This window comes from Chanos chanos, chromosome 1, assembly GCF_902362185.1.
Source record: "Chanos chanos chromosome 1, fChaCha1.1, whole genome shotgun sequence".
Classification (NCBI taxonomy): domain Eukaryota; kingdom Metazoa; phylum Chordata; class Actinopteri; order Gonorynchiformes; family Chanidae; genus Chanos; species Chanos chanos.
Genome location: NC_044495.1, coordinates 7,928,102 through 7,953,420, shown reverse-complemented (window position 1 = coordinate 7,953,420; position 25,319 = coordinate 7,928,102). Strand labels below are relative to the sequence as shown.

The 25,319-nt window shown below is 40.9% G+C and overlaps 2 protein-coding genes across 3 annotated transcripts; one reads left to right on the top strand and one right to left on the bottom strand.

The window, feature by feature from the left end:
* Window positions 1–12,258: 12,258 nt before the first annotated feature.
* On the bottom strand, window positions 12,259–16,755 carry ankef1b (ankyrin repeat and EF-hand domain containing 1b). Its single transcript, XM_030787972.1, has 9 exons — window positions 16,380–16,755; window positions 15,942–16,141; window positions 15,351–15,500; window positions 15,006–15,129; window positions 13,987–14,821; window positions 13,321–13,547; window positions 12,878–13,078; window positions 12,695–12,801; window positions 12,259–12,405 (listed from the first exon to the last, which is right to left on the bottom strand). Exons 1-9 carry the CDS (start codon window positions 16,753–16,755, stop codon window positions 12,259–12,261), a joined length of 2,367 nt encoding a protein of 788 aa, XP_030643832.1.
* A 995-nt stretch (window positions 16,756–17,750) lies between these two features.
* On the top strand, window positions 17,751–22,851 carry khk (ketohexokinase). 2 transcript variants are annotated; one of them, XM_030777616.1, is made up of 8 exons: window positions 17,751–17,845; window positions 18,119–18,235; window positions 19,278–19,412; window positions 20,715–20,787; window positions 20,963–21,109; window positions 21,331–21,419; window positions 21,804–21,961; window positions 22,168–22,851. In XM_030777616.1, exons 1-8 carry the CDS (start codon window positions 17,754–17,756, stop codon window positions 22,254–22,256), a joined length of 900 nt encoding a protein of 299 aa, XP_030633476.1. In that variant the 5' UTR covers window positions 17,751–17,753; the 3' UTR covers window positions 22,257–22,851. The 2 variants fall into 2 exon arrangements, with proteins under 2 accessions (XP_030633476.1, XP_030633468.1); XM_030777608.1 differs by lacking the exon at window positions 19,278–19,412 and adding an exon at window positions 18,672–18,806.
* The last annotated feature ends 2,468 nt before the right edge of the window (window positions 22,852–25,319 follow it).

The window sequence follows — 25,319 nt, the reverse complement described above, 5'->3', positions numbered from 1 at the left end:
CGTATTACGACACGTCGATATAGATCGTGCCGTGAATGCGACAGACCCAATAGCTTTTAAGGGCTAGCATGAGGCTGGATGCCACTGTACACATATGTAAACATGGCCTAGGGTAACATACTGTGATGGCATGCCGTCATAAGCATGATCCAGGGTATTCTGTCAGCACTGCATGTAGACTGATACATGTCAAAATGAACCGTGATGCCAAAGCTCATTTACGTAGACATGGTACTGTATGAGCTAGTATAGCATAGAAATATGAAAACCATTTAGACAATATAAAAAACAATTATGAAAGACGGTGATCAAACGGTGAAGTTGTTCACAGTGACTTGTAAACAAAACGCAGAGACACTGCATACGAGTGTCAGCTAAATTAATAAATGTAAATATCAGGCAGAGAAGCATGTTGTCGACAGTATTGTCCAGGACACGGAGAGCGATAATGAAGGTAGGTAGGGACGTTTCACTACCTTTTCAATGCACCTCAATGGGACAAAAAGGATCACAAGGTTTACTCCTAATTTTGAATTTAGTCTTATTTTCTAGAAAGATACAAAAACACGAAGCAATGGCTTCTAAAAAAAAAAAAAGGCTCTTCTCTTATCAATGTGCTGAACTGTTTATCATCATCTGTAATTCCTGCTATCACACCATTGTCAATGTGTGTGTGTGCGCGTGTGTCTTCTTTTGCTTACAACCTTTGAAAAGCGTCAACGTGTCCACGCAGTGCTCTTGAATGTCACAAATGGTAAAAAAAAAAAAAAATCCACTGGATGTGTCTGGAGTTGGATTGTATAAAACAAATGGATTTCAAACATCATGACCGTGGGATCAGAAGAGACTTGAGTGAATCACAATGGGAACGTGTGTGACATTATAAAGTGAAGAACCACAGGCCCGGGGCATGACCCAGCACTCATTCTGAAAGCTCTTTGCATTTTTCCACTCAGTAATACAGCATCGCCGACTTTAAGCCTGGTGCTAATTATAGCTTTTTCCCAGTGAACAGTCTTATTTCACTGAAAGAATAAGGGTTTTTTCCCCCCCTCTCTGCACTCAAAGCTCTCTCATCAAGTATGTACCCAGCTGAGACCCTGCTCCTTTCCGCTACTCTCACCCTCTGTCTGGTGTTTTTTTTTTTTTTTTTGTCGCTGCACAAAAATTTCGATTGTACTGTGGTTTATCATGGTAGAATACCGTGTTTTTTTTTTCCTTTTCAATATTTCAAAAGCAGTGCAGCTTGACCTATACTACCAAAATTATCTTTCATCCTATTTATTTCATAAAGCCAAGACATAATGTTAAAAAATAAATAAATAAAAACAAAGGCTTTACTCAATGACCATCAAAAAGGTTTTTATTGAAGATTGCCAATTCATAGGTTCTCTCTAATCACCTTAAAGACAGCAAGTCCTCCCAGCATGTGCTGAATTAATTCAGATAATCAACTGTTAAATCAAGACCGTTATATAAACTGTTACTTATCGCCGCGGGATCGGTTTGTCACGGTGGAAAAACGGGGAAGAGGGTACTAGAGTAATAGAATTTACTGCGCGGTTTCGAGTCTGTCGTTTTCTGTGAAGAGTGTCATTAAATATTTGAAATTGACTGTCATGACGGTGACACAGGCCAATGTCTCATGGCGCTTGTCCTGTTGTTGATGTACCGTAACAGTCTTCAGTGTCTAGGTAAAAAAAAGCACAAAACATCCCTAAGCGGTGCACATGTCATGCACACTCCAAACCTTATCAGCGGAAATGTGGTGAACCATAGATAAAGATAAATTAAAACAAACGTAAATGTACATTACCATTGCCCGCCACTACTGAAGCATCGCTTCTCAATGATATTATGTCAGTTAAGACGACAAAGTTGCAAACAGAGAAGAGTCAGTCAAACTGATCTTTTCTGCCTCTGACGGTCGTAAGTGTGCCAGAACTAGAGACACAGGAACATAACGCAAGCCTGTTGTCTAATGTAGTGCCAGCGTGTGCATTGTTAGCGAAGATTAAATAGAGGGATAAAAATGATCGCTCGGGTTCTGTTTTGATAAAGTACGTCAAATTAATTTTGCATCAACCCCTCTGTCGTTTCTCTGCAGTTTCTCCACATGCAATTAATGGTTTAATTTGACGTGTTGCTTTTCTGGTTTGTACCACCATATCTTGATATAAAAATGCCAAACGCACACAGCCTAAAGTAGGATTATGGAGGGAAAAATTGCTGTGCAATTAGAAAAACAAAATCATAATTGATTTCATACTATTTCTGTCTGCAGAAACCATGCGTTTGATCCAAACATGCAGCTCCAGCTAGGTCAAGGACATGAGAGGTGACACTGTGGCCCAGTGTGTCATATCCGTCCTTTCCCTTCACCAACGAGGCGGTATATATTATTCACTACAGCATATGAGGTCAACATTATTAATGTAACATCCTATTTGTGTCTGAGAGCCTCAGCAGATGTTGCCAAGCCTGCCTGAGTCTATAGATCCAGGCGAGAAATACGACCAAATAAGGCAAAAAAAAAAAAAAAAAAGAAGAAGAAGAAGAGGAAAGGAAAAAAGAAAAGCGACATCCTACTGAGCTATTTAAGCTTTGACAAACGTTCATCAACGCTTGAATGAAACAGAGAACTTTTTGCACGAAGATTTCAATCGGCCCTTATTTCTGTCTTTTTTTTTTGGGGGGGGGGGGGGTAGAGATGGGGCTGGGGTGTCTTGGTGTGTTGATGGGCGGCGCTGACGCTGGATTTTGAATCACACCACTTGAGGTTGGTGAAGAGGCTGCACATGTGACAGCGGCGTGATGTAAAATGTTGATTAGCTCCAGTTCCATCGCGCTGAGCGAAATGAAAGGCAGAGGGAGATGAAATTCAAGGCGGTGTCGGATCTTCAGTGTTTCCACAGAGCTTGCTTTCGCTCGCCTTTATTTTCTAGCCCATGTTCACATTGCCGCGGCTCCTCTTCCTAACGTCACCGAGAACGAGATCTAAGTCCGCCGTTCGTGGGAAATGGGTACGTAGATTCCATTCTTTCCCGTGAGACGCTCACACGTGACCAGTCTCTTCCGGCTGCCTCCGCTCCATTCAGAGATTTGACCATGAACGGTCACATGGCCTAATCACGTGTGATCAGAAGTATGGATTTCATGTTAGCAGGCTCCAGAGGGCCATCTGGTTACACACACACACACACACACAGAGCAATAAACCCTTGGGATATTCCTTCAACACGCCCACAGGCTTATCGTCATTAAAGCCCTGATCCCAGGATCAAGGAGACTCCCTTCAGCACCGCACAGACCTCCTGAGAAAAACAGCCTTAACGCGGGTGTCATAGGCCTGAGAGCATGCTACCATATGTAGTATGTACAGAGACATGCACAACAATGGTCAAGACCTAAGATCACATAGGTAGGTGAGGCAAAGATCACCTGTGCAGTGAGAGACATTAAAATGAGTTCAATTAAAACAGTTCGTTACCTCATTATCTGATTAGCAATTCTGCATTCATGTCCACACATTAGACCCTTGTGTGTCTAAAACAGTCACAAGGTCACAAGAACCGAAGTGGGAAATGCAGATGAGTTATTTTAGTATCATTCCCAGATATGATATTTAAACAAGGCATTAATAATTTGGTGAATAAAGGAACTGAGTATGGAGCAGTTTACTGATATAGTAGAATGATCAAACTGGCTTATCTAAAGCGCATTTTTTAGGTTTCATATATAATTTTTCATTTTGGAGTGTGTTGAAGGTATTTGTGGTTATGTAGTTAAACTGGAAAAATATTCAAGTCTACAAAAGTCTTGCCGGTGGCAAACAATTCTGAAAAATTCTTTTAAATCCACGCAACCTGGCAGACATGACTTTCTCTGTCTTTCTCTGACTTTGATAGAGGCTTTGTCTGAGACACATCCATTCTGGCATCAAGAGGCTTTAAAAAAATCAAAGAAGAAAAAAAAAGAAAGAAAAAAAAAAAGAGAGGGAGAAAACATTAAAGACCCAGAGTGTTGCCATCCACTAAATATTTTAAGTCATACGACAAAATAAAATGCAAAAGCTATTACTACACCCCTGCAACCATGTAATACGTGATGACAGGCTCCTTCCATGAGAGGTAAGAGAAAGCAAAGTGAAACTAGGACAAGGGTTCAAAAACACGACACTGTCTCATATCGGGCTTACAGTGAAGAAGGTTCCAGAACACTGTCTTAATGACAGAAGAATCTACATCAGTCACGTAGCCTGTTATTCAAAAGACTGTGGGGGAGACATGCCACTGAAATTACTATCAAAACCACACAATTCCCACTAGACTGACTTTGTATGCACTTCTTTCAGGTGATGTTGGGGAAAGAAGTTCTTTCAGTTGGAAGAGGAGCATATTCTTTGAAGTTAGAAATGACTGAAGCAATACACAATTCATACAAACGAACAATTTCAATTATCTTTACTTAAATTTTCCCTTCTAAAGATCTGGCAGAATTTTCTTGTGTTTGATGCTGACAGAACACAGTGTGTAAGACTTCATCATTTGAAAGGAAAAAATTAATGTCCAAGGTGAAATCAAATGATTGTTTGAAATTACATTATCGTCAGAAAATGGATGGTTTTGATGATTTGCAATTCATCGAAATTCATCGAAAAGATATCTCTGGTTTGTCTGAACTTCAGATGAATTTATCCAAACTCTAAGCATAGCTGATACAGTAATATATAGAGGAAAATTAGTATTCGTCTCTTATTATTATGGACTGATAAGTTGCACACCAGCAACGAACAGCTTACAAGTGAATGCATTTATGGTATAACCACCATATACCCCACTTTCGAGGAGCAGAAGGACAAAGACGGCTTGAAAAAAAAAAAAAAACGCTGCTATTTTTGACAAAGGCCACAGATTGCACACGGGTAATTCTATACCCTAAAGATATCTTTACACGAGAACTGGAGATGCTTTGAGCGAATGTACAACCATGCAACCATGCAAGACCGACACTTTCGCAAAACAACGCTGAGTACTCTTGTTATCGTTTTCGTTTGTCTAACGATTATATAATAGAGAAATTTTGCGTTAGAGCACTAGTTGGATAGCGCTGCTGTATGTGTCTGTTCAGATTCAAAGCAATCATCTTTACCAGAGGGGATTAGTGGGTAAAAGCCAACGTGTCCCATTCAGGCAGGGATAAAACCCAGTGTATTAATCTGCTGGAGTAAGGCTAGCCTGGACAAGGCAGTCCATTACCAGTCACAGGCGGCGCTCACTTGCATAACATTCCCTAACTCATGTGTGGAGCTACAGGATGGCCTGGCCGTGCCAGTGAGACATGTGTACCTTATCAAGATTTCCCATATGTGCTTGGTAGAAGAACACAGAGCATTAAAGGATTCATAAATAGAACAGAGAGGTACCACAAACACAAGAGCTCTTTCTGGGATTAGCCCCCCACGCATACAATACGCACCACGCATACATGCACCAAAACTACATTGCTGGTCTTCTTATGTTGCAGTTGTATTTATGTTGGAAGCAGAGCAAGAAGAAAATGATCTATCAGGATGCTTTCTGAAAGTCAATTACACGTCAGCGGAAACTGCACCCTGGAATACTCCAACGCGTTCCCTATTTTCCAAGACGGGAGTTATATAACTGAGTGCCGTCTGTCTCTCTCCGAGATGCTTAGAAAATGCATTAAAAAATAAGTATGGCTGTTCTAAAAGAGAAAATCATTCATATTTAATCCACATACTTGTTTGAAATACCCTATGCCACAACGTATAACACAGTCTGATGAAATCTCTCTGTATGCTGTGCCCACTGCTGTTGTCAAAATGAAAATACGTGAAGAATCTGAATCGTAAGAATCACTCATACATCACAGTATTTTTTGTCTCCACCACAGATCACTGACAAACAAAAGGATACTAACAGTACAGTTAGGTTATCAGTAGTGTTTACAGAAACAGGATGCTACTCCAAATATTCTTGTCCCCGTTGAGCTAGTGTAAGCTGAATTAAGGAAAGGATAAACAACACAGGTGCCAAAATGCAGCGCAAACAAACAAAGCTGTAAACAAGACAAAAGGAAAACACTTGCAGGCCAAGACTGTGTGTTACGCAAACCAAGCTGGTTAGTCATTTTTCTGTCCATAGGAAACATAAAACATGTGCCAGCAATTTAACTCAGACTACACAGTTCTGAATTATAGCCTCTTGGTTCATTACATACATGGGAAGTGTACCAGATTTCCTTTTGGCAGGAGAGCACATCTGGAGGTCTTCCAAATTACCACACTAGCCCTTAGATCGTTACTTTAACACTTACTACAGGACCTCTGTCAACCTTTTCCTCATCTATCTTACCACTGGCAGCTCTGGAAAAGGAAACAGTTCATTGGCGCTCACACGAATAGACCATCTGAACCGTTATTTGAACGTTCTACTGCTTAGGCTAACGTTAAAACAGCTTCATCGCATGCCCAGATATGTGAGTTTTGAGACATGAGTATAAAATGCATTCCCGTTGGAATGAACTGTCACGTAAGCAACAGAAGGACAACAACCTTCACCATGCAAAATTATATCTTAACCACGCCTTCTTTCTGAGTCAAAGTGAATGACATTTCTTCACTTTGTTTATACGCAATAACCTAAATAACGATCTAGTTTCTAGTCAAGTACAAATAATATCACAGAGTTTCCCTGAGTAGATCAAATCAGATTATAACTAACATTTGCGGAGGTGGCAAAGGGGAAGATGGAGAATCGGCTTATACATGCTATATTACAGAGCGCGAAGTCTCCGTAGTTCAGCTTCCCCTCCTCTCAGTTTATTTTATGTAGAAGCGCCTAATATTAAAACGCTCGAGAAATGTGGAAAACAGGCTGCATATTATTGAAGAGTTTCAAAGTTAAAGTGAAAGACACACACATCTTTATTCACTTCTCACTGAAAAACTGACAATGCCCTTACAACGACTTTCCCGCGCCAATCGTCATCTCGGTTTTCTACAAATTCCAAGTGAAGGTGCTCCAAAGTTTCACAGGTTAACACACAATTTTGACATTCTTACTCACTTAAACATCAGTAAAATATCAACATATTTCTTATTTACAGGTAACAAATTCTGCAAAGCTTATTTTATGCTACCACGGTCAAACCGAACAAGATCTCGGGTTTGAGCGCTGTCCAAGGTACTTAACTGTTAAAGCCTTTCACACAAGGTGTATTTGTCTCCTGCAACAGGCATCTACAGCAAACTACCAGATTTTAACAGCCACTTTACCTCCTGAACATTGTCCGTTTTCCAAGTACCTAACGTTGACTTGGAACAACGAAACAAACGAAAAACTTTTATCGTCTGTTAAGTACCATGGATACATTCCAATGCCAAAACCTGACCCTAATTATGGATAAAGAACATGCATTCTTTCAAATATGCATATAACTGAAATTCAGTTGTGCACAAAATTAAATTTCAAACAAGAGAATAAAAGGAGGGAAAAGTGAAAAAAGATGCAATTTCTGGTTAAAAAAGTAAAATGTACAATACTAACCTTACACGGTACTCTGTGAACCGCCTTCAAATGTAACGTCTTGCCACCGATTCCCTTCCTTCGGCTCTGAATAGACTTGCCTGAAAACAGATACTCTCAATTGAAATCCATTCTACAAAGTGATTCGAACCAACCTTGCCCTCATCAAAGATGGCTGAACTGCCGGACGTCATCAAGGCGTGGTTAATCGTGACATATGATTACGTGCCAACAGTTGAGAACCATGCATACTGCTTAGAGAGAAGCCATCACAAAACTCGTTTCATCATTTTGAGGTGGACACTGAAAGTAGTATATAACATCGTAATATTTTGCATTATTATAATGTTAATTGACAGTCAATTTGATTTTTAGTTTGAAAATGAACTATGGTGAACTACTTACGTTCATAAGAGGTATCGCTCAATCGCAGTCACTGATGCGTGCTATGAATTAACATGTGCACGTGCACCTCATAAAGTATTGAGTGTAACGGTATCCAGGGCACAGATGTGCAAGTTTTGTGCCTCCAGATTTAGGTTCAACAAGGGATAATAGCATGTTGAACTAGGTTAGTTGATTTTCCTTTGTCTACCCTCAAATCCAATTGTCTGTTATGCACAGATACAAGGGTAGAGTTACTCTCCCTCTGCTCCCCAAGTCTCTTCCCTAATTCCTGATTAGAGTCTGATGGTACAGATAAATGCACTTTACTGGAGCACAGACTTTAAGATAAAGAGTCTGGATCAATAGCACTTACAAGTGTAAACAGATCCTCGACAACAAAACAGCATGTCGTTCATTGTTATTCTGTTGGCTTGTATCTAGAGAGATTTTGAGCAGTTTTTTTTTTTTTTTTGTGAGGCTGTTTGTGTATAGGACACGGAAAGACAAAGGGAGAGAGAGAGAGAGAGAGAGAGAGAGGGAGAGAGAGAGAGAATTAATAATGTGAAATACTATCTGACAAGGGAGCGCACATAGTATGACAGTTCGAGACATAAAGCCTGGAAATGAAATACCGCAAGATGGCTGAAGGGCAAGACGGACAATTCAGAGATAAAATATTATCTTCCACTGATATATGGGTGTAGTCTGTTCAGTGGAAGACCAATGAATCCTTTTTCTTTCTTTTTTTTTTTTTTATTTGAATATTGACTTTACCATAAATCGTGAGGCAACACACCACAGAAAATTTCACCAGTGTTAAAACATGTTTATATTGTCCCACATTGGACTAGACTGGGGACAATATAAACACTCACAGAGTTCAAGTTAATGCTGGTAAATTTGCTGTGCACCTCCCGCACCAGTCAGATGCCAGCAGGGTTTTGTGGGAATCAAACAAAACCATCTAATGCTGCCCACAGAAATGGGCGTATACAGCTAGTCAAAACTGTTTTTGGGATAAGTGATGAATGGGAAATTCTGTCAAGAGATAATGTTTTGTCTTGACAAAAGCCCTTAACCTAATAAACTAAAATTTACATGAAATGTCTTACCAGTTTTACACAAATTAATGCTGATATCAAAAATTCACTGATATTTCAAATTTATTAGGATCGTGACACACAGTTTTCCCTCTTTTTTTCTCATCTTTCCAGGCATTTTCTTTTAGCACATGTAAACAGAATGCTGACTACAAGAACACTAAACGATTTGACATAGCTCTGCGTTATTTGGAATCACGCTGCTTTCAGCTGAAGCACATTTTAAGTTCCTCCAACAAATTCGTCATTCTTTTCTGTCACGAAGCCCCGCAGGAATCATGGGAAATCAATGCCACCCACAACCATGTCAAATGAGGCAGTTCCGAGTCAGGCGCATTGTAGATAAAAGTGACAGTCTGTCAGTCTCTGTGTTGATTGCTTCAAAGTGAAATGCTTTATACCTGATGTTATATGCCACTTTTTGTGTGGAATATAGTTTCCTATAATCAAAGGCAAAAAAGTTTCATGCAGATATCAGTAATTATATGCATTTTATTTGCAAGTGAAAAGGCCATCCATTTAAATGTAGTGTATTATGGAGGTAAATCCCATCAATATCTGCACTGTTGCAGCAATAATCGAATGACATTCAATTAACTATAAACTTTTGTAATATACAGATCTGCTATATACATTTTCACACTTGAGGACTGATGCAGAGAGCACAGTCTGACACATCTAATCCATATTTTTCAAGTGGGACGTGATTGAATGATTTTTTTTTTTTTAATGATCATTCCTTTTTATGCTCACAGTATAATGTGTTCATGCCGGCTGCATTATAAAATTATGTTCCATTATTTCTTGTGAGAGAATAACGTGACGACAGCACACAGAAAAGAAAGCCTCTTTTCAGGTTTAACGTGAAGCACTGTTAACACTACTCATACTAAAGCTTATGGATTTTCCTTAGGATTTTCATATGGCCTTGCAATAAGACTGCTTGTACTTGCACAGTTTACGGAGCCTTTGTTCAGTTCCACAAACACTTGAACCAACTCTCATGTACTGTGTGTCTCAGTGAGACTTCATAAGTACCCATAAAAAAGCCTTGTAATGATTCATATGTCGATTATCTGTTCTTTTCATAAGCTTCAGTCTCTCTCTCTCTCCCTCTCCATCCGTCTATCATTTCCACTGTCGCTTACACTCCTCTCTCCTTCAACCTCAGTTCTCCTCCACTCCTCTATTCTTGCCTTTGTTTGGGAGATTAGGAGCGGAGGTCAGTGTGTCTGTACAATCACCGCACTGATGACCTGTCTGTGCTGCGCTCCAGATTAGCATCTGTTCATCCTCCAGCGCCTGACTCATACCAAATTAGCGGGAGTAGGAATGTTTGACCCTTTTTGCTCTAAGGTCACTCAGAGAACACGCTGCCATTTACTTAAGACACAGTAAAATAGCTGCTAGCAGGAAACAAAAAAAGGTGGGTAGATCATTGGTCTGAGGGAACTGCAGTGTATCGTTGTGTGCATGCTAAGCGTACTTTGCACTGTAACATAGTTGTTATGAATGTTTGGCACCTGGGGTTTGTTTAACAGTGCGCTTTGGTGATAAATGCAGTGATATAAGACAGCCGTGAATGGCGCAAATATAACAGCAACTTTTGTTTGGATATCAGTGTTCTTTATATTTGTTTTTCAACTGTTTCGAAATGTAAACTTGTTGGAGGAGTACGTCATCTATAATAACAGAGCACAGTTCGATAAAAGCATTCATATCTCTGTGTCATTAATCTGCGATGGACTCCTCTATCCCATAATCCTCTGTCTACAGAGGGAGAGAGAGAGAGCGTAATTACAGCACCAGTGACTCAGTGTCAGGTGTGTTAGCCACCTCTGACATACGGATTACCCCGATTTTTCTCTGCACAGTAACACCTCTGGCAGGCTTTACAATTCTTCTCCAGAGTTAGAGTCTGCTAACACCGTGCCTGAAGAAAAACCAAAAAAACCAGCAGATAAGGTTACAGCTATTTTCTCTGTAAGACAACTCCACTAAAATGATATGCTGAGTTAGTGCATCAGAAAAAAAACCCCATATATAATGAAGAACTTGAGAATTTGTGTAGAAATGACATGGTCAGTGTTGGATGGTATTAATTTATGCTAGTTTTAAGAGGTGTTGTGTCTGAGTGAGGAACGCAGGGAGCAATTATTGGTCTCTTGGGTGTCCATTTTCCAAATTCAGCAGAGTGCTACTTAACTCTGTTACTGAAATGCCAAAATTCCGCTTTCTCGCAGGTCAGCAGCCATCTGATATCCCCTTCACGTGAGTGCGGCTGAAACCCCACAGAGAGAATCTACTCACACTTCTCCAGACCTGCTATTGATTTCATATCCTGTTCATCATCCTTGACTCACAGTCCAATATGTGTCTCAAGTTAACAGATGCATGAGATGATCCGCCCAACAGTCTGCAGAAAATTCTCAGGTGAAATCCATGAACACTGATTAGTGCTGCCCTTCCACCGTTGCCATAAACCAACCTGTTATCATGAACTAACTACACCCTACTAGGTAACTGAAAATTGGTATTGGAACACAATAAACATGTACAGGCGACTGCCCCCTAGTGGATAGTCTTGTAATAAACATGTGACCTAGCATGTAAAAAGTTAAAGCCAACGTAACATCAAATACTTCTTATGAAATATCCTCATCTGTATTCACAGGCATGCCGTACGCTCTGAAAGTCAGGTCTCCTGAGTATCAGTTGACTGTAGTACTGTGGTGAGATAGGGAGAGAGGCAGGAGTCAGTAACTCTTGTGTGGACATTTGGATCGGAGTGAAGGAAAAATGCTTAAGGAGCAGCTGGTGCTCACAGTGAGAGGTTTGTGCAACGGTCTGCAAAAATCGCAGCAAGCGCAGGTGACCGCGGAGCCTGCCAAGGACGGACGGGCCGCTGAGGTTATTTTTATTTTCCACGGGAGAAAGGAAACAAGGCGACATCAGATTAGGTCAGTTCTGTGTCACCTTTGGCAGATTCCTTACCAGAGGTGATCCAAGCTAAAGCTAAACGTACAGTCTAACGTCATGTGTGGATGATCAAGTCAAATTATATTATGAAAAAGGGCACCAGTACAATGTTAAAAAGTTATATTAACATTATTAGAACATGGTTTACTCCAAAAACGACAGCGAGAGCCGTAATGAGTGTCTAAAGAGGGCTTGCTGTTTAATGGTCACGGTTAATTTGTTCTCTCTCTATAATTGTCAAATCAAGTCATCTCCAGGCTCTTTTGCATAATGCTCTTACTGAGAGACACCATAAAGTCTTCAAATTCTGCTTCATAAGAGAGGTGTTTCCTTCTGTCCATTTTTCTCTCTATCTGCCTCTGAGTCGTCAGGAGTTCCTTCCCCCACACCTGAAAGAGAGAAAGAGAGAGGGGGAGAGCAAGAGAGAAGGGGAGAGAGAGAGAGAGAAAGAGAGATGTAGAGGTAGAGGGAGAGGGAGAGGGAGAGAGAGAGGGGGGGTGGAGAGGGAGAGGGAGAGAGAGAAAGAGAAAGAGAGAGAGAGAGAGGGAGAGGACGAGAGAGAGGGAGAGGGAGAAAAAGAGGAGGGATTCATTTCAAAAGGCCAGAGCGATCCTGGCTGAGTCTCAATCTAACGAGCAAATATATTTCTCTGGAAAGCAGTATTCACTTGACACTCACAGTTCTTGGCACAAAGCTAATACCAAACTTGTTGGCAGGTCCGCTGGGCATCTGCGAGTTCACAAATATGATGTTTTCTCTAAGTGCTGCTCTCTTCGCCAGCGTATCTGATGAGGCTGGAGACAGAATCTCTAACTGCGAGAGACAAAGACAGCTCATCAATCATTCTTATTAAGTTAGAGCTGAGGGAAGGAGATGCTGAATTCCGACAGATCCGTCCCACCTTCTCCGTCATGGGAGCAGCTGGTTTTGATTTTGGAGGGGCCTCTCCACCTTTTCCCTTCTTGTTTTCCTTCATCTTTGGAAGACTGTCAAATTTGGTCATGATCAACTCAATAATTCTAGGATCTCCGTAAAGTTTGGCAACATCCAAGCACGTTTGTCCTGAAATATCACAAGGGGATCACAACAAAAAACACATTAGTAGTACTTTAGGTGTAATTTACCTTTGAATATATGGCATACTCCAAAAACAGTTTGCTTAGTAGCTAGCAACAATGGTAACGTTGCCTTCAAGCCAGTGGTAATTTAGGGCATCCATTTCACCAGAATGAACTACTAAGCCACAGCAAATGGAAAGCAGCAAACAAATCATTTCTCAAAACTGTACTGTATTAGCCCGTTACCTGCTTTATTCGCCGCTTGTATGTTGGCTCCCGCTTTGATTAGGTAGTCAACACAGCTAAGTCTACAGCTCTCGATTGCCCTCATCAGAGGAGTTCCTCCATTCACGGCCACAGCATCCACCATAGCACCACTCTGCACCAACAGGTCAATGATGTCCAACTGACCCGCGTGGCAGGCATGGTGAAGAGGCGTCCAGTTGAACTGATCACACGCGTTCACATCAGCCCTTCAGAGTGAGGGAGCAAACTTTGATCCATACAGTACAATACAGCAATACAGCCCTTCTCATTCATATCCAGTAGAGACTTATAATTCGCACTAATCATAGGCCAGACGCTGGGGTTAAGTTCTTTGCTCCCTTAACATTAGACCACTGTACTCTTAACCATGGTCATTATCAGAGCACCAAAAAAAACCCCAGAGCAAAACAACACAAGTAGAAATATCATCCCTAGAGGAATGTTTTTTACCTCGAAAAACAACTCTATTAGTTCTTTATCAGGTTTAAATGTTTGACGGTTCAAACATCTCACCATCTTGTCAGATCCTGAGTATGGTTTATACTGATGTCATATGTTACACCATAACATATTCTAATGGGTTAATGTTACAAAACAATGGACGTCCAAAATCAAACGGTGTCTCATGTATCTGAACACCCTCACCCCAGTTCGATCAGTAATTTGGCCTCCGTGTAGTTGCCGAACGTGCAGGCAGTCATGAGCGGCGTTTTGTAGAATCGGTCTTGGACATCCACTGGATGACCTTGACTGAAGGCCAGGCTGAGCGACTCCAGGTCCTCGATCATCGTGCACTGGTTGATATTGATGTAGGCCTTCTCCAGTTCTTTGATGTACCAGGCGGAGTCATCCTCGACGGGGTGGCGCGGTGGACGGTCGCGGTGAAAGCGTTTCATATCTGTGAACTGCTGGTACCGCTCAATCATCAACAGCGGCGGGCCACCGTCCGGCCGTCTTGCCATGTGGTCTGATGGGAGGGTGTATATGGGCATCGGGGCGACGTATTTGCCCTTTTTCTTCCCCTTTCCACCCTTTCCAGCCTTCTTCTTCTTGGGGCCATAGGACGAAATGACAAAGGCCTTCTGCAGGTACTTTAGCCCCTTGAAAAAATCGCTGACGTTGATGACACCTTCTCGTCTGTTGTCGTGGTCTTTGACGACCCTCTCGAGGTTTTCGTCATCCAGCGGTGCGCGGTGCTCCTTTAGAACAGATACAAAGGTGTCCGTGGAAACGGTCACCAGGGGACCGTCGCTTTCCTCTGCCATTTCAAAGGCGCTACGCAAGGTGGCCTCGTGTTCGCACGACCAGTCGTGTAGTCTAATGGCCCATAACGCATTAGGATTAACAGCCTCTGGCTTGGAGAACTTTGCATGCTGTCTTTCAGCCTTTTTCAGCTCTTTCATTGCGGCTTTTTGTCCTTTGTCTTTGGCTATCTGGCGTGGGACTAAACCTTCCACATTCTTAAGTTTGGGATTACAACCTTATGTGATAACATATGACATATGAATGAATAATGTGCTCACAGGTGCATCAACATAAAAAAATCAGATCAGTTATTTTAAAAGCTGAGCAGATGATTCTACCATAGAAATGAACTGAAATGAAGTGGATATGGAACTGATCCAGGATTTAGCCCATTTTCCTTACAAACAATAGTATCCCACCTCTCTGGGCCAGAAACCTGCAGCATTCAGCAAAGCCACCAGCAGCCGCAAAATGTAGAGGTGTGTTTCCATCTGTTGCCATGACACCAAGGTCAGCAGAGTAAGCAGAGAGTACCTGTATCACCTGACCACATTCAATTGATCAAAACACTGTAGTAAGATCAACACAATTTAGACTACACACATCAGTGTCCATGAGTTCCTCTCAGAATTAATTTAAGTGTGACGTTAAGACATTAAATGTATAAAAATCAATGTGCTTCTTTCTCATTTTATAAAGCTTCCAAATAAAAAACTTCCACTTGAAACTTGTGTAAATCTAGGACATCAATACATTCATCCTACCTCAAAGAAACCACCTTTGGCTGCAAAATGGGCAGCATGAAATCTTTTCTTGTCAAGTGTATTCGGGTTGGCTCCTCTCTGTAAAATCGCTCTTACAAGCTGCACAGATCCAGCCCTGGCTGCCTCCATTAGAGCTGTTCGCCCTGATGTCTAAGGGCAAAACAGACACTGTACTAATATGTTGGTACTACAATATCTGAACTGTAATATATGCTAGTACTACATAACAGACCTGTTATTTACAGTTTAATGTATGAAGACAACACCTTATTTGATTTGCCCTGTTGTGCCATACACAATATACAGGACTGTGTACAAAATGCATTTCTAAGGCTTTAATGGCTTGAAAAGCATTCATAAAGCTATAAAAGCATTCATGTCACTTCCAAAAAATACTAAAGCATAAAAAAGTCTTCAGGTTGTCTCAGAGCCAAATACAAGGGCATTAATGGGTCAGTGCATTTGTCGTGGTGAAATTGCATTGATGCGCATAGACTGAGTGTTCGCTGACGATTTTAAATCTGTGTTCACGGATTCCATAAATCCTGCTTGTTGTTTTAACTATCTGAAAAGGACACTGGGGAAGGAGACCTCATCAGCTGAATCAGGATTGGCCCCTCCTTCTAGAATGCTCATGCACATGTCCTCGCAGTCTCGAGCACGCTCACAGGCCAACACGAATACTGGCTTGCCTGAGCGACAGACGCTGTTCACGTTGGCCTTGCTGTTGAGAGCCACCTGCAGGCAGTGCGCATGCCTCGTCGTAGGGTATAAGCAGTAAAACAGTACCCCTGGAAAGAGCCCAGGACAATGCAACGTCACAAAGCAAGACTGCCTCAGTTTACTTCCAACACACGTCTGTTGTCATTCTATAAAAATGCATAAACCATCTTTTAAAACTAGACAAGATTGACATTAGCGCGATACCTCACAAAACAATGAAACCCAATGATATTATGAAAAGTTTGATTTTAATCAATAGGGAAAAATTCACACATTCATTCACAGAACTGTTAATAAGGGGCTAACCTTTTCCGTCTTTGTCTGCCAGGTTCATATCGGCATGGTTTTTAGCCAGCAGGGCCACCATAGTGTCGTGGCCCAGCTGTGTAGCAAGAATGACGGGGGTTCGTCCCCTTTTGTCCTGTATGTTTGGATTGGCCTTCGCTGACAGCAAAAACCGTGCCATGTCCATATTATTGGCAGTAACAGCCAGGTGCATGGCACCTAACCCCTCTCTGGGCTCTGTCAAGTCAACCAGTCTGGGGACACCCAGCCGCAGCATCTTCTCTATATGAGCGGTGTTTCCCTCGCGCACACACTGCAGCAGTTTATAGACCTGCAGAACTTCCAAACGCCCCTCAGCTACTGTCGACTGCACTTTAACAATGCGTCGCGCAGCCATGGCTAAAAGTCAAGAACAGGGTTTAGTGATGAAAGTTTTCAAACTGTTGCCATTTTTAAGACAACTTTTAACCTGAAACTAGAAGTGGACTATTTTGCATTCAACAACCACAGCTTAGCACCAGAAGAAACGGAGGTGACGTTATGGCTCAAAAAACATCCTCATTTATGAATGTTATTTAAGTAAAGCAACATTATTTTACACCATACGATTAAAAGCATAAACAACTATATGTCTGCACATTACACACCGTTAGCAACTAAACATGGTTCAAACAAGCTTAGCACACTTCCTGACATTTATTATTATTATTATATTGTTAGATGGAAAGCTTGACTCACCCTTTGACGTTACCGCTGCTTGAGAACTGAGGTTTACATCATTTTAAATGTTTTTTAATGATTTTTTTTTCACCAATGTTCACTATGCGGCTACACGTTCGTGCAAGATTTTTTGGCGTTCCTTAGACAATACATTGTTGCAAAATAGAACCTTTTACTGTTTCTCTTGTTGCCAGAGCAACACCGTACTAATAATGGATGGAGCTTGATGAACGGGTCTTTTCTATACCCCATTGTTTAACACTCAGCCTTACTTAGGTGGCACGGCTATTTGCAGAGGTAGCGTGTGCAAAATAATTCACTTTAACATGAAGTTATGGCCCCCCCCCCCGTTGCTGTTGGTATAATACAAATACACAAGCTTGTGTTTGTTTATATATGTATATATGTATCAGCAAAGTGGTATGCGGCACAGAGAATAAAGCCACAAACGATAATAGAGTCGGTTTTAGGCAATCCGAGCCACTGGACACTATCAGTGTGCTTCGGAAGTATTCGGTTATTGTCGGAGAACCGAAGCAGCCATATTGGAAATCTGAAAGTTGTAGCAAGCATTTCGCATGGGTACGAATCGCCCCTGCTGGCCAGTGCAAAATAAAGAGCAATGCGAATTGAAAGGGCCAACCTTTACCCCATAGTCCATATTCCAGTGCAAATATGGCAGAGAAAAAGATTCTATGCATCGGCTTAGTATGTCTGGACATAATTAACGTTGTGGACAAGTACCCGGAAGAGGACACTGACAGCAGGTTGGTCCTCTGTGCACAATGAAATTCAGTATTAAATTCTAATATTTGCTGCACAATGTCATATGTTTGCATGATCGCAAGTGACGGCTGGGCAGCTGTGCAATTCATGTTGACTAGTGCTGTTGTCTTTGGGCAAGCTTATTAACGCTAATTTCAGGTCTATCATCTAGCGGTTAATTTTGCAACAACAAACAAACTATTTACATTTATTTGCTTATTTGCAACCACTGTCGCCCCCCCTCTACCTAACAAAATCCTGTGTTCACCGATTAGGTGCTTGTCTCAGCGATGGCAGAGGGGCGGGAACGCATCCAACTCCTGTACGGTGCTTTCTCTTCTTGGGGCCCCCTGTGCTTTTATGGGATCCCTCGCTCCTGGACCTGTTGCTGAGTAAGTATTAATCGAGTCTGCCTTCCCAGCGTGAAGAAATGCATGCATCTTTATTGTAATTATATTATAGTGTTTATTGTCTCAAAGCATTGTTTGCAGTCAAATTTTACATTTTGCAGTGGTATCTAGATTACACTATTATGTGACATTATCCTAAGTCTGTTCTGTATTTTTCTATATACCGAGAGTCGTGATGTCATACAAAACCCTTCGTATGTGGCTTCTCTCCATCAGCCAGAACGAGCGTGATACCTGTGTGTCGGATGGGTGTGGTCGTGTGATTGCAAAAAAGTTTATCCCCAAGTGACTGTGGAATTCTCATACTGCATTTAAACTTGTTTTTAGAATGTCACGAGTTTGCTGAAATTTATGTCGAGTTTCATTATTATTGCATAAGACTTTTCGTTTGTGCTCTCTCGCTGATTCACTCTTTTAGCTTCGTCTTGAATGACTTTCAAATGTACAAGATTGACATCTCTCTTCTTCTGAAGCATGTTGACTGCTCCTTTCCAACCTCTGTAGTTATCGGTAATGTGACGACTGGAAGCCGCACTATTCTGCATATGAACAGGTTTGTGAGTGTGTAAGGTTAAACTTTGAAATGTGTGTGTGTGTGTAGGAAAATGTGTGTTTGCTCACTCTGCACTATGCATGAAACGACTTCAAAGCTTGTATCTTTTTTTTGATCCCATTCGTTATTTCTCATCATGCCAAAAACAAAAAAAAAACACATTTTCCACAGAAAATGCTGATTTACCTTACCACAGGTCCCAGACTGGTTTCTGAATAACAGATAGGTGGAGACCATATACCGTAAACTGGAGGCCACACCCACAAGTTCACTTCTTTTTTTTTTTTTTTATTTTAGGTGTAAATCTGTGTCATGTTCACAGATTACAAAGTCTTCCTGGACAGCCTGCGTTTTTCTCCTCATTGGCCACATCCTTTTCCACAGACAGTGGTTGTGACACGTACTCTTTGGGTTAATGAAATAGGTCATAGCTACGCCTCTCTCTCTTTTTTTTTGTTGTTGTTGTGCTAGTTTCATCGTGGGGGATTTTAAGCGACGTGGGGTGGACATTTCAGGTGTGGCTTGGCAACAGAAGGGGGAGACCCCGTGTGCTTGTTGTGTGGTGTGTCCCACCCGTGGTTCACGAACTGTTGTGCTCTCAGACACGTAAGACAAGCATGGTAGCATATAATTATCGGGCTCCCATCAGGTTTCAATGAAAGCTGACTGTTCCACTGCAGGGACTGGCCTAGATTCAGTAGGAGAGTAACAGTCATACCCTTCACTGCATTGTCTCTCCATATGGAACTGAATCGTTGTGGGTTTTTCTGGGGGCAGTAAATTGGGTCTGTCCCGTTGACAGTGGATTCCTGCCATGTCAAAGCATAATTTGGTGAAGATTTTCTATTATTTAAAAAAAAAAACATATTGCACAGTGAAGCCTACCTTGAGGTGGGATGTTAAACTGAAAGAAAAAAAAGAAAATCTCTGCAGTGGTACTTTAGGATAATTTGTTCACTCAAAAATAAGTCCAAAAAAACAAATTATGAGTAACTGATTCATTGAAGTTCTGCATGCGTTTGCTAATTGATATTTCAGTCCTCAAGTCACCAATGATATCTAATCATTTATGTGTTAGTCATTCAAATCAGACCACTCTAATTAGACATTTAATTTTTAAAAAATAATCTTTGAAATCAGCCCTTGATGAAAAACGCATCCACTCACACTCACGCCCATGAATGAGCTTTTGAACTTCGACAGACTTTTAAACACAAACTCACAGCTTACCAAAGATACAGTGTTGTATGAATTTTAATAAGATCCTGTTACCTTAGAGATTAAACCACGCGAGCTGAGAGAGAGATGTTTTCTTTTCTTAGATTTACTACCATAGCGAAAATCCTCCATTAAACCTATACCCTTTAACTAGTCAATCATTAATCACATTGTGCACAACAGTTGCAGTACCTAGCTTGTTTTATTAATAGCAAAAAATACAATTTCACTGAATTTATGATTGTAGATACTAATTTTACATAGATAGAAATAGAAACGAATTCACCCCTCACTGTACTTTTAACATTGATAGTGAGTGCCAGATTGCAAAGTCAACTGTCTGGAAGCTAATCAGAGTCCATTGTCCATTTCAGCCATTGTAGTGAGCTGGCTAACAATGAAATTCATTCAGAGTATCACCAGGTGCGGGTTTATTTGATCTGACGAGCGTAATTAGGCAGTTATGCAAGCACGGCCGTCCACCTCTGGTACTGCTGCAGTCCAAATATAACACACATCTGAGTATAAACGAAGTGATCCAAAATGCAACAGTAAACATATGCACATAATCAACAATTATGACAAAATTCCCAGTGAATCAGTTTACTTTTTAGTCACAATCACAGGTGTCAGTGAGCTTTAGACACCCTCAGTGGATTTCTAACCTCATGTTTTTCTCCGTCCAATCAGAAACCTGCCAGATGTGTCTGCCGAGGACTTCTCTAAGGTGGACCTGAGTCAGTACAAGTGGATTCATGTGGAGGTTAGCCAGAGATTTGAGTCATTTTTTTGGCAGCGTACACTCAGGATTGCTATCAGAGCAATTCAACTGCACTTCAGCCGGGAGATCTCATTTGCAGAGTAAATTCATAACATAGAGTTGCCTGTGTGAGCTGGCTTGCTTGCTGTGATGCAGCTCTGTGCGATTGGGTTTGCAGGGTCGGAACGCTGGGGAGCAAGTGAAAATGATCGAGCAGATCATGGACTACAACAGCAAAGTGCCAGAGAAGAGCAGAATCAGAATCTCTGTGGAGATTGAGAAGACCAGGGAACCACTTTACCAACTGTTTCCATATGGAGATGTGGTATAACTACGCTACGTGCATTGACAAAAAAATAGCATTTTGTGTTGATGAAATGTATTTCCTGTTCAAATATAAAGGTTTTTGTAGTAATGAATCTAAAGTCCTTAAAAAAAATCAAGAGGTTAAACCTTTAATTATATATTTTCATTTGACAAAATCAGTTGAGCCAGAATGTGGTGATTCCAAATCCAAACTCAGTTTCTCTTGTTTTCGCTTGACAGGTGTTTGTAAGCAAAGATGTAGCCATGCACTTTGGTTTCAACTCTGCTGCTAGTGCAGTGAAGGGCATGTACAGTCGAGTAAAGAAAGGGTGAGTGAAATTCACACAGTATATTAACTTCTGCTTGTTTTTATTACATCAGATTTGACAGATTTGGTTTTCAGTCACGCTGTGGACTTGGAGAATGTGAAGATAGAAAACGAATCAATTCGTTCAAGAAAAGTCATGTTATACACTCTCATATTTGAGTCCTATATTATTGAGTGAACAGTAACGGGCTATAAGAGTGTCCACCAGGGGTCACTAGTGTTGCACGAAGATGTTCAGTCATCAGAAATGTACAATCTCTTGGGACAATCTATGTTTTATTTATTTTTTTTTCCCCCCCAATTTTGTTAGTTTCACTCTTAATGATCTGTTGATTCAGAGTTTTCCTGTGATTCTGATTAATGCGCGTGAAATTCCGTGACGCAGGGCTGTCATCATCTGTGCCTGGGCAGAGAAAGGGGCGGACGGAATGGGTCCTGACGGCGTAGTCGTCCACTCGGACGCCTTCCCACCTGAGGCGCTCGTCGACACCCTGGGGGCCGGAGACACGTTCAATGCATCTGTGATCTACTCCCTGTCCAATGGTACAAAAGCCATTTGTTCAGTTACTGTCATATGAGTAAAAAAAAACGAAAGTGAGTGACTTCATGGAACCTCATATATATATATATGAGCTATTGAGAGAAAATCAGCACCAGGAAAAATGGCTGAGATTGATTGTGATGTATGTGTGAGGAGTGTGGAATGAATGAGAGGGTATTCCAAGCTTTTTGTGTGCTCTTTCCTGCAGGAGGAAGTCTGAAGGAGGCACTGACATTTGGCTGCCAGATTGCTGGCAAAAAATGTGGCATCCACGGCTACGATGGAATTGTGTCGTGAACGCGTTAGGAGAGAAGAAGGATCGGATCACGCGGAACAGATGCATTCTGGGAACACGTGAGGGTTTTTGAAAATGTGAATTCTGTTAGGAGAGGTTTTTTTCTTTTTGACATTTTGATTGCAACCTTAATGCATTTGGCAGGGAGACCCTTTACTGTGACACTGCAGGAGCTGTACTGTACGCAGGACTGCGTCCTCACTGTGCAAATATGATGAGTTTTGCTGAAAAAATGATTTTATACTAATGAAGGATTTCAATGCTTGAATGCTTTAGTTGGTGCACTTTTAGCGTTGAGGATGAATCACTAACTCAATCATTTCATTAACAAATAACAACAGAAAAAGAAAACTGTCTGATCAACGACGACTACCTTTTGATCAGTCTGTCAGAAAATTATTTTGGCACAATTTTTTTTTCCTCTTGTAATAACGAATAAATTAATGATTCACTCTCTGGCCTTAAATGTTAAAAGACGTGTCTTACGTGTAAAGATTTAGGAACATGTCATTAGGCCAGTTTTTTTATGAATATGAATGACAACACTGCATCAGATTGAACTAAAATAAAAAAATGAAAAAAAACTTTTGCAATGCAGAAGTGTAACACCATTTCATTTTCTTTCTAGCAGCGTCTCCCAGTTTGGCGGCATTCTTTATGAATGAGTATCACTGGTAGTGGATTATAAAAGTTTATGAACCGTAAGAGCGCTGAATAGATTGGACACTTCATGTGTTCACTTGTCCAGTATTAGAGCCCACATGCAGAAGCCAGTTACACGTGTCTACTGAGTTGCTACTCTTCAATATCCTGCTCTGAATTTGGGAGGCTCAATTTGCCAGGTTCTGAGCTGCAGGGTTATGAAGTCTCTGAGCTGTGTGTGTGTGTGTGCGTGTATGACTGCGTGCGTGTATGTCTGCGTGTGTGTGTGTGGTTTGTGCGCGTGTGTTTAAGGAGAGGAAAGATAAACAGGATATGTGTCACTGTCCTACCCCACACACACAGCTGGTTAGCAGTACACAGAATCCATCTCCGCACTCAGTCTCAATTCAAAAGCGCCACAGGCTAAATATGATTGCACTCCTGTTATCATTTCAGAAATGGTCGTAACAAGCTTCGTTAACACAGACACCTGCCGTCATTTGACCAGTAGGAACAGATGGCAAACAGATCTTTTCATTTTTTTTCGTTATCAGGAATTAGGTTTTAACAATGTTTCCTGAGGCCTCATCTCAACAATTTCTGGGTTACTTGATGTAACCTGAAAGAGATTATGTCTTAGAAACAGGCTGATTTTTCTTACAGAAATGTGTCATATTTGTGTTTTGCCATCAGAGGCCAACTTTCTCCAGGCTGTAATTTGACAGTAAGAATGACATGCGCTCACACACGTGGTGCGGTGTAGGTTGACATGTGGTTATTTAAAAGGAGAAACATTCTTCCAGGGAAAGAAAAAAAAGAAACTGGGAAAGAGTATGCTTCCTTGAGTGGGACAGATATCAGAGAGCTGGCTGTTCACTTACCAACGCCTCGTCTGGACACGAGAGACTTTGCAAGTCAATCATTGTCGAAGGCATTAAAGGAGGGAGTGGGGGGGGGGCAGTTTTGTTCATTATAAACGAAATCTCAACGTGTCTCTTGATGGACATCCAGTAATGTTTTTCTTTCCACGAATTTATAGGTTAGTTTCCAAGCAACATTTTTGGCTGCCAACTGAAAAAAAAAAGAACTGCATTCATTGCTCCAGTTCCCAGTCCATTTTATGTTTCTGTGTACATCTAAAAATAATTTCATAAAACATTGGTGCAACTTCTCTTCTTCAAAACATGTTTTTGTTCACATTTTCCATTGACAGATTAATCCAGAGTCTCATCTCCCATTTGCCATGTTATTAGAAACAGACACTGACCGTCATAACAAAACAGCAGAGTTTTCATGAGCAGTCTCTGTCATGGATATCTAATCAAAGGGAGTCACGGTGCTTGACCAAAAAGAAAAAAAAAAATTCTTGGTGCGGCACATGACAAAATCAACAATTAACAGCACAACATCTACTATGTTATGCGTTCTGAGAAAAATTTTTCTTTAGGCGTGTTATCTTCGCTTTCTAGTGAACAGTCTAAAACCAAAGCCAGAGGAAAAGCCATAGCTGTGTAAAATTAAATATCTTTATTTAAAACACAGGTGCTGCCAACATACACATTCAAGATAACAGGTTAAACTGTGAGGACAAACTGTATAGTACTAAAGCTCGTTCTAAAGTCCCTTTGGTTGCTCGAGAATTTAAAATTTTTGGTTTGATTTGTTTGTTGGTGTAAAAAACAAAAAAAAAAAAAAAAAGTGAGATTCCTATAAGTAAAAAAATCTTACCATGTTCTCCAAGATCCAAAAAAGAGAGAGAAACAGTTCATGGAAAATATTAAGATAGCAGCCTTAAAATTCCTTATTTAAGAGCAGATTCTTATGAATACTTTAGTGTCTCACTGCTGTTAACGTTATGGATTATACTGAATCTTTAACTGAATCTGAAAAAAAAAGAGGAAATGATGGTTCAGTTAAAGGTTTGGATCTTTTTGCCATACAGCACATAATTCTTTGACATACAGTATATACAGTAAACATTAGAAAAAAAAACCCCACAATAGACACAGTCTGGTCCATCAAATGGACTTCTTTTAAACACTTAAAGCTAAGTCCTCTCTCCAGGTCACTGAAGAGAATTTGCAACGAGGAAAACCATTCTTTGATAATCAGCACTTAGCTTAGACTAATTCGTCTTAATATCTGGCTCATGGACTGAGGCTACCAGTTTTGTTTCCTCATCGGGGCTTCACAGTGCGGGTAGGGGGCCCCGCTTGTTCTCTCTCTTGCTTTCAGGCCAATGTTAGTTATTGTCTTGTGTAAACATCTCAGTGAACATGCATCAATGGTTGCAATTGGTCTTCTGAAAGAAAGCAAAAACAACAAAAAAAAAAACCCAACAACAACAATAACAACAACAACAACAACAACAAAAAACATTTGTTTATGACAGGTTCTTTTCTTGTTTTTCTTGGCTGCCACTC